General features: G+C 49.4%; 5 protein-coding genes across 5 annotated transcripts; 2 read left to right on the top strand and 3 right to left on the bottom strand.

Annotated features, from left to right (window-relative positions):
• Positions 1-16: 16 nt before the first annotated feature.
• On the bottom strand, positions 17-4663 carry N7487_005054 (putative UDP-glucose:glycoprotein glucosyltransferase; the record flags this gene model as incomplete). Its single annotated transcript, XM_056872801.1, has 4 exons — positions 17-3130; positions 3186-4023; positions 4086-4439; positions 4515-4663. 4 exons carry the CDS (start codon positions 4661-4663, stop codon positions 17-19), a joined length of 4455 nt encoding a protein of 1484 aa, XP_056730521.1.
• Positions 4664-5467: 804 nt separating this feature from the next.
• N7487_005053 (uncharacterized protein) lies at positions 5468-6940 on the bottom strand (the record flags this gene model as incomplete). The annotated part of the gene is made up of 2 exons (XM_056872800.1): positions 5468-6259; positions 6317-6940. Coding segments are annotated over 2 exons (1416 nt in total), but the record flags the coding sequence as incomplete, so codon positions are not given.
• A 3861-nt stretch (positions 6941-10801) lies between these two features.
• On the top strand, positions 10802-11487 carry N7487_005052 (uncharacterized protein; the record flags this gene model as incomplete). The annotated part of the gene is made up of 3 exons (XM_056872799.1): positions 10802-10849; positions 10895-11014; positions 11122-11487. The coding sequence occupies 3 exons, from the start codon at positions 10802-10804 to the stop codon at positions 11485-11487; spliced, it is 534 nt and encodes a 177-aa protein (XP_056730519.1).
• A 681-nt stretch (positions 11488-12168) lies between these two features.
• Positions 12169-13971, top strand: N7487_005051 (MDR family MFS transporter; the record flags this gene model as incomplete). Its single annotated transcript, XM_056872798.1, has 3 exons — positions 12169-12405; positions 12511-13161; positions 13189-13971. The coding sequence occupies 3 exons, from the start codon at positions 12169-12171 to the stop codon at positions 13969-13971; spliced, it is 1671 nt and encodes a 556-aa protein (XP_056730518.1).
• A 543-nt stretch (positions 13972-14514) lies between these two features.
• On the bottom strand, positions 14515-15895 carry N7487_005050 (NAD(P)/FAD-dependent oxidoreductase; the record flags this gene model as incomplete). The annotated part of the gene is made up of 3 exons (XM_056872797.1): positions 14515-14797; positions 14854-15076; positions 15127-15895. The coding sequence occupies 3 exons, from the start codon at positions 15893-15895 to the stop codon at positions 14515-14517; spliced, it is 1275 nt and encodes a 424-aa protein (XP_056730517.1).
• Between the last annotated feature and the right edge of the window lie 306 nt (positions 15896-16201).

Genomic DNA, 16201 nt, shown 5'->3' with positions numbered 1-16201 from the left:
AACCCCACAGGGTCAACTATAATTCATCTTTGCGGTCTTCACCAGTCTGCACAAACTCAACCCCAGCAGCAGCCTGCTCGCCAGCAACGCGACTCGCCAAGGCCGCAATCTCATCATCATAGACCGTCCATTCGGGAACTTGCCTCCTAGCCCTATCCAATTTAGGCTCCTTGGTAAGTGGATTATTACAAAGATCAATAGTCTTCGCCCCATCCAAATCCTCATCGGAACACCAAGTCTCACACCAAAGCCACTCCTGTGGCAGACTATGAATGGGAATGTGATGCTGCATGTGGTTTGGCAGATCCTGGTCGAGATTGCTGAGACTGTTCGGATCCGACGAGAGCATCTGGTATTGGCCGCGCAGACGGTCGCCGGCAGCAAGCGCGCGGAAGCGCTTCAAATCGACGACATACAGCGCTGAGATGTGGTACGGCTTGCCACGGAGGAAGGTGGACCAGTAGCCCTGTTTCCAGAATCGGAAGCCTTCCATTTCGGTTCGAGAGTCGCCCATTGGTGTGAACCCATAGGGCGCTTCTTGGAGATCGTGAGTGACTAGCTCATACATGTCTGTGCGCACAATCTGATCTGCATCGACGAAGATGACTTTATCCAGGGAAAGGGGGAAGAGCACGTCCAGGAACAGCATCTTGTACCCCCAGATCTCGCGTTGCTTTTCTTTCTGCGCGCGCAGCCAGTGTGGCCATTTGTATGTTACCATCTCGTAGGAGAAGCCATATTCGCGAGCGAGGGAAGGGAGGAAGGCGCGGAAAGAGGGGGAGAGGAATTGTTCGATGAACCAGAATTTGACGGTGTGTTTGGTGTGTCGCATCACGGAGACCATCATGATGTTCAACATGCGCTCGTAGAGGTGTCCACTTGCTACTGAGAAGATGTTGATATCGGCATGTTGCTCGCCTCCACTCTTGGACCCGACACCAACGCTGGAGAGGACACCGGATGCAAAGTTGAGTCCTTTGGCAAAATAGTCCATCTTTGAGCCTGACTGAACTCCTGTCTCGAGAACATCTTCCTCCTCATGGCCTGGCTTTCGTGACAATCGAGGGAACAGCGTCCGGCCATGGAAGGAGAGCAGAGCAACCTCATTGTTCTCGTCACCGGTCTGGGGGCGGTATCCTAGACCACCGACGCTATCGATCTTGAAAATCTTCTCACTACGGCCGGGCTTCAAGTTGATTTGCCACAAGCCTGGCTGGGCCTTGAACTGGAAGTATCCCAGGTTAGCCATGATGATGGTGTCGGCGAAATAATGGTTGGTATCGGTGCCCAAGGTAAGCTGGACACCTCTGGGGGCAGACTTCGTTGTAAGATCACGAGAGTGGCCCTCAATTAGAATGTGCTCAAGAGCGTAGATAGCGTCAACGTCAGTGCCAGACTTGACCGAGCTTAACTTAATGTTATCCAGGTCATAGACTGATTCACTGGGTGCTACGAGCCAAGATGACGGCACGTCCATCCCCAGAGTCAGCAGTGCCTCGACTGGCACGCCAGTGAAGGACGCTTGAGGCCGGGCCAGAGCTCCCTCGTCCGTGAAAGATGGCTCTGATTCCAAGACATAGCGGTAGAATCGCTTGACCGGCAGCTCCTTGAGCTCTTCCTTCGGGTTCAAGAAAATCTTCAACTGAACGCCGGATAGCTCAGAGAGAACCTTCAGAATCGGCAACCACCGCTGAGCAACCTCAGATGCCGGGTCAAGGCTAACACCAACGTGGATCGTGGGATCATCTGAGTTAGAAACTGTGATTACAGAGTGATCCGTCCTCCATTTACCGGACACGTCCACTCTGAAATCGGGAGTGTTTTCGAATATACCCTCAGGGACATCCGAGATGGTGGAAAGTGCCACAAGCGAGGTCAATTTGGCAAAATCGAGCGGACTTGAGATCTTATCGGCGAATCCAAGTTCGTCAACAGCCGCCGCAACGGAATCGAGGCGCTTCACCCGTTCGTAGGCAATCAGTTGGCCTATCTCTTCCACACTTAGCGGATGTTCCTTCTCAATAGGGGCGACTGCCCTTCCATTGACAACGAGTCCCTCAGTGCCAGGGCTGAATCCAAGTTCTCTGGCCAGAGCTTGGTGTAAGGCTTGAAGGGCAGAGATATCTTGGGATTCAGTCTCGAGGACTTCGGTATCAAGATCACCAGATGCAATGTTAGCTAGTACTTGGTCGATAGCTTGTCCCTTCGCAAGCGCGAGATAAAGAGAGGCGAGATTCTTAGGAACATCATCGACATCCGATGCCGCATTGTGCAGAACCAGAATCTCTACGCCACCATTCTCCTTTCGAAGATTGAGGGCTTCGGTCAGTAGTTTTATGCCTGCCTCTGACTCGAAATCGGCCACAATTATCACATGAGCGCTCTTCAGAGCTGCTTTATCTGAGACGATGTGAGGAATCTTATTCAATACATCTTCATCCGATGGAAGGATGTTGGCGATGTCCACAATTTGCACACTCTTAGGATCCTCGGGCATGAGGAAAGTATTGCGTCTCTCAAATGCGCGTGCCAAGAAGAACTCCGGAAGCCATGCGTCCTCTTCGAAAATTCCCTCTACAATGCCTTGCTGGACCAACTTCAAGTCCCTGCTGATCTGCATGCTCATTCCCTGCATCCAGTTGCCTTCTCGGGGGACAGGGATACCGTTCACCAGGAATTGAGGTGCGTCACTGGTAAGACTCAACCGACGCTGGTAAGCAGCCGTTTGGGACACTAGAGCGTTATATTTCTCGCTCTTCAAGACTTCATCAAGAGACAGAGCTTCGTGACCGTCAACGAGATCGCGTTCTTTAGTCGCAGACTGGAAGCACGATTTGTCTGGGAAGCTCATTTTGCCTTTCGAGGCATACTCTTCGAAATATTGCACAAGAGACTCCATGCCATAGGCATCAAAAAGGTAATGCGCTACCTTCAGATGCGCAATGGACTCTGGTGACGAGGTGGTAGGTACGAAGCCGAATCTCACAGGAATTCCTCGCTTGATGAAGGCTTGCAGGTTTCCAGCAACAAGCATTATATGTTCTGGGTTAGATAAGTCCACAGACACAACGACATTATGCAGATCCCGGCTCACCGGGGGCAATTGTCCCGGGTAAGAACCGGCGAGGTACTAGAATTATGTTAGAATGTATCCAGTCTAGTAGCCATACGGAATAAGTACGAACCGCCTCCAGTTCACCAGGCCAAGAGTCGTATCTAGAGTCCTTTTCCAGATTGTTCATCCAAATAATGACTTGATTCCCTTCCAAATCATCACGGAAGTCATACCGTTGCTCCTCGGCACCAGCTTGGGCTTCAGTGAGGAGTCGGTGTGATAGTAACTTCACGACATCATCCGCAGAGAGACCTAGACCGCGGAATTTCTCAATTAATTTCCTCTCGCGACGCAGATGTTCTAGAAGTGAGAATGCGTCAATCTGCTGTGTGTCCATTTGTACACCGTTGATCCACATGGCATTGTAACCACCAGGAAGCATTTTTAACCGGTTATGGCGGATCTCTTGTGCCATTTCCCCACTGGAATTGTGGGCAGCTACTATCGATGAATATTTGGGGAAATTTTGTGACATCTTGATCAATGTCCCCAAAGGATCAGCGCTGTCCATAACGTAACTCACAGAGTTCAATCCTAGACGAGTTACTTCGGAAGAAGACAGAGGCCGGAGGTCATTGGGACCATCTTCCTTGGTCTCATCTGGGTCAGTTGAACGACTTTTGGCATCCTTTTCTTCGAGCTGCTCCGCATCACGGTCGTCAATAACAATGTAGTCCGTTCGCTTCAAAGCAAGTTCCACGCCGTATCCAGACACAAACAAGGGATGGGGAGTCCAGTGTTGGGGAGATCGATAGCGTACACGGTACGAGATCTGTCCCTGTTTCGCCATGTCGCTCAGAGTTTCGTGGAAATCTCTAAACATTGGAGAGGTAACATCTGCGTACAGAACAGCTGGAGGGAGTGATGCATCGCCCAGGATGCGATCAAATGGTAGCTCTCTAGGGTCCCTGATGCACAAATTCGATGTCAGCTATTAGAGTTCATACCCCATGAACAAAGATCTACCCACAATTCTCCCACAACATCCTGCTGTGCGCGTTCCATGGCAGAGGAGCAATACTGTTTTCCCTCCGAGTGAACCCATACAGGACATGCCGCATCTTGGGCCACCATCAAGGACTGCTGAACCGAGGTGTTATAGAACTGGAAGTGCGCCTCAATACGAGGCGCTGATGATCGAACCGAAAGCGACAATTTGAACGAGGAAAGACTCTCCGGAGTCCGTATATGGCCATCATCCTTCACAACTGTCAAGAAACGGTCGTATAGCTCCTTCTCGGTTGTGAGGTCCTCAAACGTCCCGTCGGCGATGCGATCCAACAAAGGGAAATAGGAAGTGGAGTTTTCTTCGGCGGCAGACTCCCTATATTAAATTCATTAGCCATTCTCCAATTGACAGACCTGTTCTAGGCGAGAGATCACTCAATGTGCAACGTACAGGAGCTCGACGAGGTATGGGGCCGAGTCAAAGGAGGCTTGGAGCGCCACGTTCACAGCTGGGCTAGCATTGGCAATCCAGCCTGGTAGCAGAGCTCCGACGGCAGCGTACCATCGCCAGGAAAGGCGAGGTCCCGTAGAGACCCTCATTATAACGTAATGCAGTGTGGGAGGTCGGTTGTGTGTATCTGTTGTATGGTATAGTGGATAGCCTCGTATCGGGCAAGTCGTATGTGATGAAGTGTTGGTTTCTTAATTAGCAAACATGCAGATTAATCCATTTACAAACATCACGAGCCAAATGAGCTAAAGCTCTCAACAAACACGGTAGTGAGATCGAGGATGAATCGGCTGATCTGGACACTTGGAGGAGGGTTTCGCTATCTCTTATCGCAGCTTCTACGGCAGACTGAGCGGCAACTGGCGCAATCGCCGAGGTATAGTTGTCGACTGCTCTACTCCATGTGTTGTATTGCATTGGCTACAGTTATGGGATTCTATATATATGTATTTGTATTTACTGGACGAGAAATTAGAACAATGATGATAAAGATAAGAATAAATTTGGGTTTAAATCCAGTGAGCTGGACGCTATCATAAAGACATTAAATCGTAAATCAACACCCCCATATGCTTTCCCCCCGAACACCATTTTTTTTGTTCCGAACTAAAGTAAGTCACATAAATGCAGCCCGGCTGGCTCTGCGCAACAGAGGCCTGACATTGGCAAAGCTGGAAGCAAGTGCTCCCTCTAGATTTTGTGCTCGCAGGGGGACGGCTGCAGCGAGGATGAGAGAAGAGTAAGGGATGGCCGAGTCGAGAGTAAAGAAATCAAGGGAAATGTGAGGAGTATGTTCAGTCCCCTCTTAGCTTTAGAGTTTTTTTGGGTTTTCCTTTCCGTTTGTGGATTTGCTTTTTGTTTTTGTTGTAAGAGAGGTTGCAGAGAAGTTGCGATTAAATGGCTTGGCCAATGCTTTGGTCCGCCTCAGCGGCGTCGACTGCCTTGCGAGCTTGGGCTTCATCAATCAAACGCCGGCGCTTGTCGTCGGTCAAATCGAAAGAGATCGTTGCGTTGAACTTTGCTGATGTCTTGGTGCTCTTGGTGCTCTTGGTGCTGCTAGACCGACTGTTGAATTCTTTGCAAGACTGCATCTTCCTCAGACTGCGCTCAAATTCTCTCTGCTGCTCCCTCCGCTCCCTCTGCTGCTCCTTCCTCGGGTCCTTCTTCTTGCCCCATGTTGACAAGGAGGCAAATCGTTCCAGCAACGAACCATGCTTGCTAGTGCCTGTGTTCGGTTCTGGGAAATGGGGAAGAGGCTTTTCGCTGTCCGAAGACTGGGAGATAGTAGGACAAGGACCAAAGTCGGGACCAAAGCTGATGCCTGAGTCGGTACGGCGCTGCACGCCTGACTTGCTAATCTGACCAGGCTCGTTGATCAAAGTACACTCGTCGATCATCTCGAGGGTAGCGTTCAAGTATCGGTCAACCACATCATACAATGCAGGCCATCCATTGTCGTCACCGGGTCGAGCGCCTTGCTTCATGATAGGCTCCAGGATTGAAGGATCAGACTCGAAGGTGGTAATGAATTTGAAGAAGGTGTCGCGATGATTTCCAAGGATGGCTGTCGATAACTGCTGTGTTGGGGTGGAGCTGTCCCGGTGAAGAGGCGGCAGTAGAGTGTTAAGAAGAGCGAGGCAGTTGGCTTTGTCGAATGGCTCAAGCATCATCTGATTGACAAGAACCTGAGAAATAAATGTTAGCCATGGAACTCGTTATTTCAATCTCGGGATAAACCTTACCCAGCGACGCAGGCCGACATAGACCTGAGTGTACAGAAAATCAATCATGCGTGCCTTGTTGCTGATATCTTTGTACCAGACCATCACGTTGGGGAATTTGCGAGCCACTTCCGAGTGCTGAGGGTCACTCGCATCCTGGGCAGTAATGTTGAGTCGGTTGAAGGCAGCATCAATTTCCTTTTTCCAGCGACCTTGGAGATCTCTAAGGTAATCAAGAGCGGTTAAAGCCTGGGCAAAGTCGACATCGGACAGCTCCAGACAAAAACAGCGGCGCACAAAGTTGATAATGAAGCTCGGAGGGAGCGAGCAAGGCTGAGAAGACAATTCGGCGACAGTCTTGGACAAACAAGCACGGAATTCGGCATTGGTGTCGTAAGAAGGAGCATCGAAATCAGACTTGGAGTTACGAGAGTTTTTGGACAAAACGGAATTGCGGGAGAAGATGGAGGATGATCGAGGAAATGAAGGCGCCATTGTGCTTTTTGATGGATGGCAATTGAGTTCGTATGCAGCACGAAGAGAGATTTCGTAGTTGTCGGCGTAACGCAAGCAATGATCGAAGATCCACGTCAATGCTGACCCATCGGGTGCATTCAGTGTCTCATGATGGGGGGGCTGAAGACATGCTATGAATACTTGAAGGACTGGAATGTCGGGACTGTTGTCGGGACAAGAGGGAGAGTGCGTAATAAAGATAAGTTGTAAAGGGAATTGTAAAGAGAGTTGTGATGAGAAGAAAAGAGCGCAAGGCCAGTGGCTAAAGGGCAGTAGTTATGGTCGACCCGAAGAACCGGATTAGCCGTGGCGGCTGGGATAGCTCAAAACCCGTCAAGGGGGTAGCTGGAGACCTGATAGGCCCAAATAGGAATAAAGGACTGATGGAGGGAGGGACCCGGTTGGTCGGATCAGCGCTAGAGTACCGAAGACTTGAGTCACTCCAGGAGGCCAACAAAGAAAAAAAGCTTTCGCGGTTGGCGAGTACTTTGTTCTCTAAGATATCCCTTGAGAAGCAAAACCAATCAAGATGCGGGATCTCTCGGATCTCCTGCACGCCAGATCTGATGTATGCAAAAACACGCAAAAAGCGGCTTCAATGGCTAGCTTCCGAGCGCTGAAACGTGAGACACGTCTTAACCCCTTCCAACGATCGAGTAGGGAACGTAAGACGAATAAAGGGCCAAAGTGGTTGGGGTATGAGACCAAGCGAATGTAGAGTATATTGAAGGAGAGTTGAGGAGGAAGAGTTCGAAATGAATCCGCCGAGGGGAAGAGTCCCATACAAAAAGGCGCGCGCCGTTACCCAAGGCTGGACCATTCTACAAAGTGGAGACGGACTCGACCGCAAAAATCCGCGAGACAAAAAAATCCGAGTACGATTTTATTTTAAATTATTTTAAATTGTTTTTTAATTGTTTTTTGGGGTGGTAAAATCAATATTTAATTAATTTAATTACCTAGGTAAGTCAAACCCCTCCTTTATCCGAGTCCAGATCCATGGATTCTGCTTTTTAAGGCTACTCCACCTGTACCGACCCGCTGGAAGATGTCATTAGCCCCGATTTGCGTGAATTCCCATTGGTTTGGAACGCTTCAGAGACAGCCGTTGGTGCTAGGTGTATTCCCACTCCACTAGCCTACGTTTAACACCTTTCCCCTTCAGGTAGGTTCTAAGCCAAAGAGACTAGCTCACATTTATGATTGGGTTATCATCCCCGTGCCTTTCCGGCTTGAGACAACTAAAGCTGTCTTGCATTCAAGGCTCGCTCCAGTGCATGCGGAACTTTAACATCGTGACCGGGAACTAGGGGAGCCGTTACGCCTACCAAATTTTTTGGCTCTGTCAGATTCATCAGCGCATCGTATGTTGTAATACTTTTATGCATAATAGGACTGGTCAATTTAAAAGGCAAACTTCTCGGGTATTTGCCTCCGCCTCAGCTATCTAGGTATTGCGCTCAGCTTATGTCTACAATGCACAGCGTACAACACGTACGCAGATTTTTCCAGATTGTGGCTCATCTTGTGGCCACGTACTTTTGTTCGCCCCCGGATAAAAATCTAAAAACAACATACATAAATACATTTAACTAGGTATCTATTATTGTACCATGTGAGCCAGTCTCCCACACTGTCTGTCTATTTCAAGAAACGACCCTCCCATTAATAATTCTTAGATCCGATTACGATTGTGTTGGCTCCAAGGTTCGATCGCTTGTGGGGTCATGAACATGGTACATACGCAATACCCACAACGTGCACGGAGTATACAACATACTGTGCATGTACATATTATTATGTTCGTACATTTCTGCGGCGATGAACCCGCCTGTGACTGTTGCCTTGGGTCCACCCAAAAACGGAGCCGTTGCGTTGGAGCAGTCACACGGAACGAGAACCCAAATTGATATACAAAGTACGATCCAGGCAACAAGCTGTGATACTCTTCAGGGCTTCGAAAAGGTTGATCACTCATTTGCAGATCAATAAATAACCGTAGTTGTAGACATTATCCATGGATACATTTCATATCTCCCATGGTAACTTGGACACTATACCGCGGTTGACTGTCCAGTCAGCCGGGCCCGCCTTCGGTGCCCCTGGTGCCCTGGTGCCTGAGGCGTTGTAACTGCCTCAGGCATTATTGTTTGTTTGTTTCCTACCGATGAGCGGTCTACTTTCCAACCTTCAGGGTTTACACCCCAGAAAGATTAGGTACATCCACTCCATCCTTAATTTGATACCTAGGATACTTAAAATTGGGGATCGAAGATCAAACATGTGCATATCCGGACTTTCCGTGCTCAATACAAGCGAAACAAAACAACATGACACAGCCCAGGTGATCCACAAGTCCCCCAATTTCGGGACCTTCCCAAACTAGTTTGGCGGGCATCACCTGACCAGCTTTCAGCTTGAGGCGTATGTCGATCTATCAAGCCCGGACAAATATCGGGCACCACACCTACTTCACAAACCAGGTATTCATCTCAACACACCCCCTTAGGCTGGAAATCTACGTATTTACCAATGCCATACTCTACAAATACACTTGCACCCACCCCCTGATTCTCAGTATCATCTTCCACAACTGTCGTCTTCGAGTCCTATAATTGAGATGCCTTCCATCGGTAGCAGTAGCACTATAGGCCCGGCCGAAGTTTCCAACCCGGAGGATGGGTATCGTGGTTCAGATAATAGCACTTAGATAGGGGGTGGCCTAGGGTATCACAGTATATAAAACCGTCGGTGCTAGACATAATCCTTTTTTCTACTCGGCGAGGTGAGTTTTGGCTATTTTACTCCTTGGTGGTACGTTCTGTAACTTGGTTTTGTTGAATTTATACTAGTTAGTACGATTGTTGCTGGCTGCTAAGTATAAAATTCCGCCCTCTACGTTTAGACCTTGCCAACTCCCATCATTTAGTCCCATGGCAATTATCTTGTCGAGGGCGATGTCGCATCGCTTACACCACTATCGATGGCGGCATCTCGCAATCTGCGATGTCTCCGTCCCATGCCACATGGGCCCCTCACCAGATGGGAAGCACCACCCCAAGGTCGTGTCCCACTGCCTCGGCTGTAACGAGGCTTCAAAAAAGCCCTTCCAAAGCGCTTTCTGAGTCCAGTACTGCCGCAAGCACCACCAACAAGCCCGTTACTACGCTGATCACTACCCATTCGAGCTACTCCTTGGCTCTCTGTCTCGCATGGAGGAGTGGGACGTCGTTGAAAGCCTCGAGATTAAACCCCGCCGCCTTGAAATACTGCGAATCGAGGAGGGAAAACAGGCTGATCCTAAACCTATAGAATCAACGCCATTATAGGCATATCTACCTTCACCACAAAGAAGGTGATCAAAGGGTAAAAGATATTTATCCATATGGAGGGAAATCTGTACACTGGAAAAGTACCAAACTGATATTCGCTCATAAAGCACAAACAGGTTGTCCGTTGTATAATCACCTGGAAGACAACCAAAGAGAATAGAATAAGAAGAAATCAGGAAAAATTATGAAGGCCACCATAGAGATGTCGTATTCGTCATTCGAGTCAAAAGTTGACTGGCCATAGCCATCTGAGCCACAAGGTCAGATGCCACATCTAAGAAAGGGTAGGGGCTGGTGGTTTCTTTCTCTATGTTCTTGAGACGTTTGCTGATGGTGGTCTGTTCTGTGTCACCTTGAGCGCGGATCACATTCTGGTAGCCATCACATTTGAAATCAACCATGTAATTGTCCTCCCCTAGTTGGTACAGTTGGATGTCAATGAAGACCCAGACGCCGTGAGAAATACTCGGCAGACCGTTCTGTTGTGTGCGGTAGGTTGGTTTGACCGCCAATAAGAACCTGGCCAAAATTCAATCCGAGGAGACATCGCGGATCGAAGCATGGACCCGGAAGACGGGATCCTGCTTCACGGCGGAAAAAAACCGAAATGTTCTACATCACTAGGGAAAGGAAGGAATAAGGACAAGGCCAGCTCGTCATGGATTGCAAAGTCATCGAGCCATCCGCGGCTGCAAAGCTCCTGGGCGTGATCTTTAGCCATGAGCTCTAATGGAAAGAACATGTACAACAGGCTATCAAGCGAGCTAGGAAAATCAACATTACCCTAGGAGGACTACGACAGCTACACCCAGAACAGATACGACAACTCTACGAAGCGGGTGTTACACCGACCCTCAACTATGCATCGATGGTATGACACCCACTGTGAGGCAAAACCCATAGACCGATAGTCTGTGCATTTTGCAGAGCTATTAGGGGTTTTATTTTCCATGTTTAATCAACAATGTCTCCCTTCAGTGGCGGAGATTAACTGGCTCCCGTAGTAGAAGTGTAACTATCCCAAGAGACAGCATATCAGCGTTGCACGCCGTGCAGAATCCAGAGACCAAGTCGGGTCAACAGATCATCTATGCCATTCTACAAGCGCCCAAGAACGCCAAGTCATACGACATTACGATTCGCCTACAATGGTTAACGGGGCATCGTGATGCAGCCAGCAATGACGAAGCAGATCAATTGGCCTATTTCCCCAAGAAGTACCGCCCCTTCGGTCCACAAGAATCAAACAATTCGAACCCCTACGCTGTTTACAGTGAAACTCTTTCAGTAATCAGTATGAACATCAGGCAATACTTTGATAACTCCTCACCTTGCTGTACTTGAAGAATCTAGCAATTCATTCTCATTGATAACACCACCTAGTCAGTGGACCCTGGCGAGAAGTCAGATTTGATGATCGGGTTGCTGATATAGGGCGGGGTCCTGCTCTTATCTTTAACCAACCACGTGCGACGCCATTGAGTGGAATATTTACCAGGATCATCAGGGAGAAGACCGCTGAGCCCCAAACCAGTCTACGCGGCCCTTCGCCCGAAACTCTCAACGCTGCGGCTATACAACGTATACAACATAGTGGCGCTCGTCCTCCAAATCAAATAAGCCCGTGAATGGCCCAAACCCAATAAATGGGATAGTAAGCGTGAAGTCGCTTGTGATAGCTTCAGCTTCTGTCTGGTCACCAGAGTGCGTGGCGTCCGGCATGACAGCGGAGTCCGATGCCATCTACGGAATATTTGATTTCCAAAACCCGAGCTTCGACGGTGGTTGGTGCGTCAGTCCTCTTCCTGTGCTTTAATGCATTCATTAGCGCTGTTTTTTATTTGCTGCCCTCCCACTGGCTATCAATCGCCCTCTGTCGAAGCTTGGCTTTCTCCACCCCGCTGTGGGTGTTTCTTATATACATAACCCTAATTTTCAGAAGTGTCTGTCAATACCACGGGGGTAGCCGCAAATCACTACACACCCTCAGCTAGAGAGACAAACAGGGTCATTTCGTCCCCATTAATGGCAGCTGCTCGCCCCCCTAGTATTGCGATGGATGGGCAACATGAATCTGCCGGCGACCAAGCAGAGGAATCCAAGGGTCCCGCGCAGGTTGAGGTGCCGCTAGAGGGCAAATCAGAGGAAAACCCTTTAAGTTCCCAGAAGTCAGTTGCCTCGGTTGAGCCCGAATATCCTGGGCCCGCCCAGGTCGCTCTCATCATGGCCTGTATTCTGTGCGCCATCTTTATCATGTCGCTCGTGAGTTCTTGTTTCCGTCTCGTGGATAGAGAAGCCACCCTTCTGGCGCTAAGTATTTAAATCAAAAAAAAAAAAAAACCTCGCTAACCCTATGTAACAACAAAGGACCGCACGATCATCTCAACTGCAATACCCCAGATCACTAACGAGTTCAACAGCCTGGACGATATCGGGTGGTACGGCAGTGCGTTCATGGTCACTGCATGCTGTTTCCAGCTCCTATGGGGCAAGGTCTACGGCTTCTACCCAGCCAAGTATGTCTTCCTAGCGCTAGTGCTTCTGTTCGAAGTCGGGTCAGTGATCTGCGCCGCGGCACCTAACTCGCTCGCCTTCATCATAGGGCGGGCGATCGCGGGTATGGGTAGCGCGGGAATCATGTCTGGGGCGATCGTGCTAATGATGTCAGCGGTGCCGCTACATAAGCGGCCGCTGTACAACGGCTTCTTCAGTGCGGTGCTAGGCATCTCCTCTGTGATCGGCCCTTTGCTAGGCGGTGCTTTCACTAGCAATGTTAGCTGGCGCTGGTGCTTCTATATCAACCTACCAATTGGGGGCGCCGCCATGCTTGTCATTCTGCTAGCGCTGAAGCCAGCGCCTGCCATGAACCCCGGATTGACGCTCCGGCAAAAGCTCTCTAAGCTCGACCTCCTAGGCGAGCTCTTCCTCTTCTCGGCGCTAATCTGCCTTCTACTAGCCCTACAGTGGGGTGGTAGCACGTATGCCTGGGGCAACTGGCGTATCATCCTGCTGTTCGTCGTATTCGGTATCTGCCTGATTACCTAGATGATTGTCCAGATACTTACTCCCGCGACGGCGACAATTCAGCTACGAGTAATCCGCAACCGTAGTGTTGTGGCAGCGATGTGGTTCATGTTCTGCCTAGCCTCAACCATGCTAATGCTGCTGTACTACCTGCCTATCTGGCTGCAGGCAATTAAGAACCGAACCGCGGTGCAGTCCGGTATCGACACCCTACCGCTAGTCCTCTCCCTGGTCGCCGGCAGTACTATGTCCGGCCAGGTAGTCGGTCGGCTCGGCTACTACACCCCCTTCACCATAGCATCATCGTGCCTAATGCCTATCGGTGCTGGACTTATCTCTACCTGGCGCGTTAACACGAGCTCTGGCATGTGGATCGGCTACCAGATCATCCTAGGCTTTGGCATCGGCCTAGGAATGCAGCACGCCGCTATCGCCGTCCAGACTGTCCTTGAGCCCCGCGATATACCCGTCGGTGTCTCCCTCGTCTTCTTTTGTCAGCAGTTAGGCGGTGCCATTTTCGTCTCCGTTGGCGAGAATATCTTCAGCCAGAAGCTCCTTGCCGGCCTAACCCGCGCCATTGACGACTTCGACCCCGAAACCATCGTCAACACCGGTGCCACCAACCTTCGCAGCATCGTCCCCCCCAAGGACCTTCATGCCGTTCTAGTTGAGTATAACGTCGCACTGCACTGGGTATTCATCGTCGGTACCATCACGGCCGCCCTCTCTGCATTAGGTGCGTTTGCCCTCGAGTGGAAGAGTGTCAAGGGAAAGCGGGGCGGCCCTGGCGACGAAGAGGAATAAGCAGCTCGGGGATTATAGTAGGTTTGGGGGCAGAAGATATACTCAATTCTGGAGACGGAAGGAGGGGTGTGCTTCGGTCAGTTGATTTTGCGTGGAATGGTGGAGCGTCAAAGTGTTTGGCATAGGATGGATTCTGGTGTCACCGTAGGGGAATCGGGCTGCTTGGAGGTATAGTTATTGAGAGTTGATTTTTAGGTGGAGATAGATACGAAGGTGTTAAAGTCGGTCACATATAGGTTGCCTATCATAACATAATTCATTCAGTTGCTTTGAACTTGTCAATTTTTCATGGTCTTGATATACATAAAAGTTCGAGCTTAATATACATAATACATGGATCTTTAGAGACGTTAAATGTGTGTCTCATCAAAAAGTCTTTAGTGATCCATTGTTAAGTATTTCTTCCTTTATTTCTGGTTGCATACAGTATACAATTCACATATTGTAATATCAATAGTGCCGAGATAGATTCGCTTGCCAATAAGTGGCGCATAAGCAACAGTCAGGTATCTAGGTAAGTTTCTATCGATGATATCTTTCACTTCACAATAAGCTCCTTGGCTCACCCCAGCCGGGTAACCTAGTCAGATCCTTAGCCACTTCCTGGTGCGGAACTGTTGAAAAATCTCCAGACTTGGCACCAGGTCTCCATTTCCACTGCTGCGCAATTTCAGGGTCCAGCGTGCCTTCCATCATTTCAACGATGTACTTTCCTAATATCGGCAGGAATTTGAATCCATGTGCCGACCCTCCAACGGCAATCTTCAAGTTTTTGTGGGTTGGATGAGGTGTGATCAGGAAATGATAATCTGGCATATCACCATCCCTTGAGAATTATCAGAAAGGCGTTCATGGGTGTCCACTAATGAGCTAGGGACTTACCAGCAAATCCGAGTTTCAATCCATTCTCGAGATGCTAGCTCAGGTACACACCCTGCCATCCATTTGCGAAGATGAGCCTCGATTTCGGCAGGTATTCCATCCTCGGGATTATCCGAACGATAACGCGGAAGGGAAGACCCATTAAAGGACTTCGCATAATTAGTGACGAAATGAACTGCTCCGATCTTCATAATACCGTCTTCTTGGGGAGGGAAAAGAAGTCCTGGTAATTGTTAGCACTTGGTGGGAGTAGAACTAGTAAGATCCACTTACCTCCTTCTAAATGATCGAGGATAGGCATGCTTCTGTACTTCTCGACCTCATCAGGAGTCAACTGAATATGGCCCACAGTATGACCGTGAGCCACAATCTGGCCTTGCAGATTTAACAGGCTTCCAGCTGCCGCTCCGGCCGCAAGCACAATCTTACTTCCAAAGTATGCCGTACCATTAGCACACTTTACTCCGATGCATGCTTGATGTTCATCGTAAAGAAGCTGCGACGCATGCCCCGCACTCCCCGAGACATATTTCACCCCGGCTGCCATGGCCTCTCTTGCCATTCTGATAATGCCCTCCCTAGCATTAACCCAGGCTGCATTAGGACTCCAATATGAGTTCCACCCCTGGAGGTCGCCATCTATAGCGGGCCATTGCTGATGAACCTCCTGAGTCGAAAGCAATCGTGGTGGCTCAACTCCGTTGGCCTCGGCGCTTTTAATCGAACCATCGATAAAGGCTTGGGAACGATCACTCGTCCCAATGATCCAACCACAAGGGTTGTAAAGTCCAGCAAACAATCCATCTGGATCGGACCATATATCCCGTGCATCAGATGCAAGCCTGGTGTATAGATCTTGAGGATATTCGGTGCGAACCACTTTGTTGATATCATTCCCGGCTGCCTCTGCTGAAGGCACGGGGAAACGATCAAGGACTACAACGTTGGTATATCCTTTCTTTGCCAAGTGGTAGGCTGTGGTCGTGCCAAAAGTACCACCTCCGATAATGATAATCGGCTCGGAGAGTTGAGAGGAAACCATTGCGAGAGAGATTTCGATTTTTGTTGTGACAATGACTGGTGGGCAAAACTACATTTCTGCGGATATCTTGAGCTTATTATACTTCATCGCTTCGCCTTTTGGGGGGGGCTATGCCACACTATCAAACCGTGCTATGTTGGAATCAAATTGAAGGCAGGTCGATGCGCTGCGACCTAGGTTAATTGGGATCGAGCATTTCAGTGTTTGCCTAATCTGTCCTAGTCAAGATTCTAGCCTTAAGTTAGACTATGTACAGATAAAGTTTCTAGCGTACCTTTGAACCTTGGATTGGAATGGGGAAAACCT

The sequence above is a fragment of the Penicillium crustosum genome (assembly GCF_028827405.1).
Source record: "Penicillium crustosum strain IBT 35664 chromosome Unknown utg000002l_segment0_segment0, whole genome shotgun sequence".
NCBI classification, from domain to species: domain Eukaryota; kingdom Fungi; phylum Ascomycota; class Eurotiomycetes; order Eurotiales; family Aspergillaceae; genus Penicillium; species Penicillium crustosum.
Note: the sequence above shows the minus strand (reverse complement) of the source record. Positions and strands in the feature narration are given on the sequence as shown.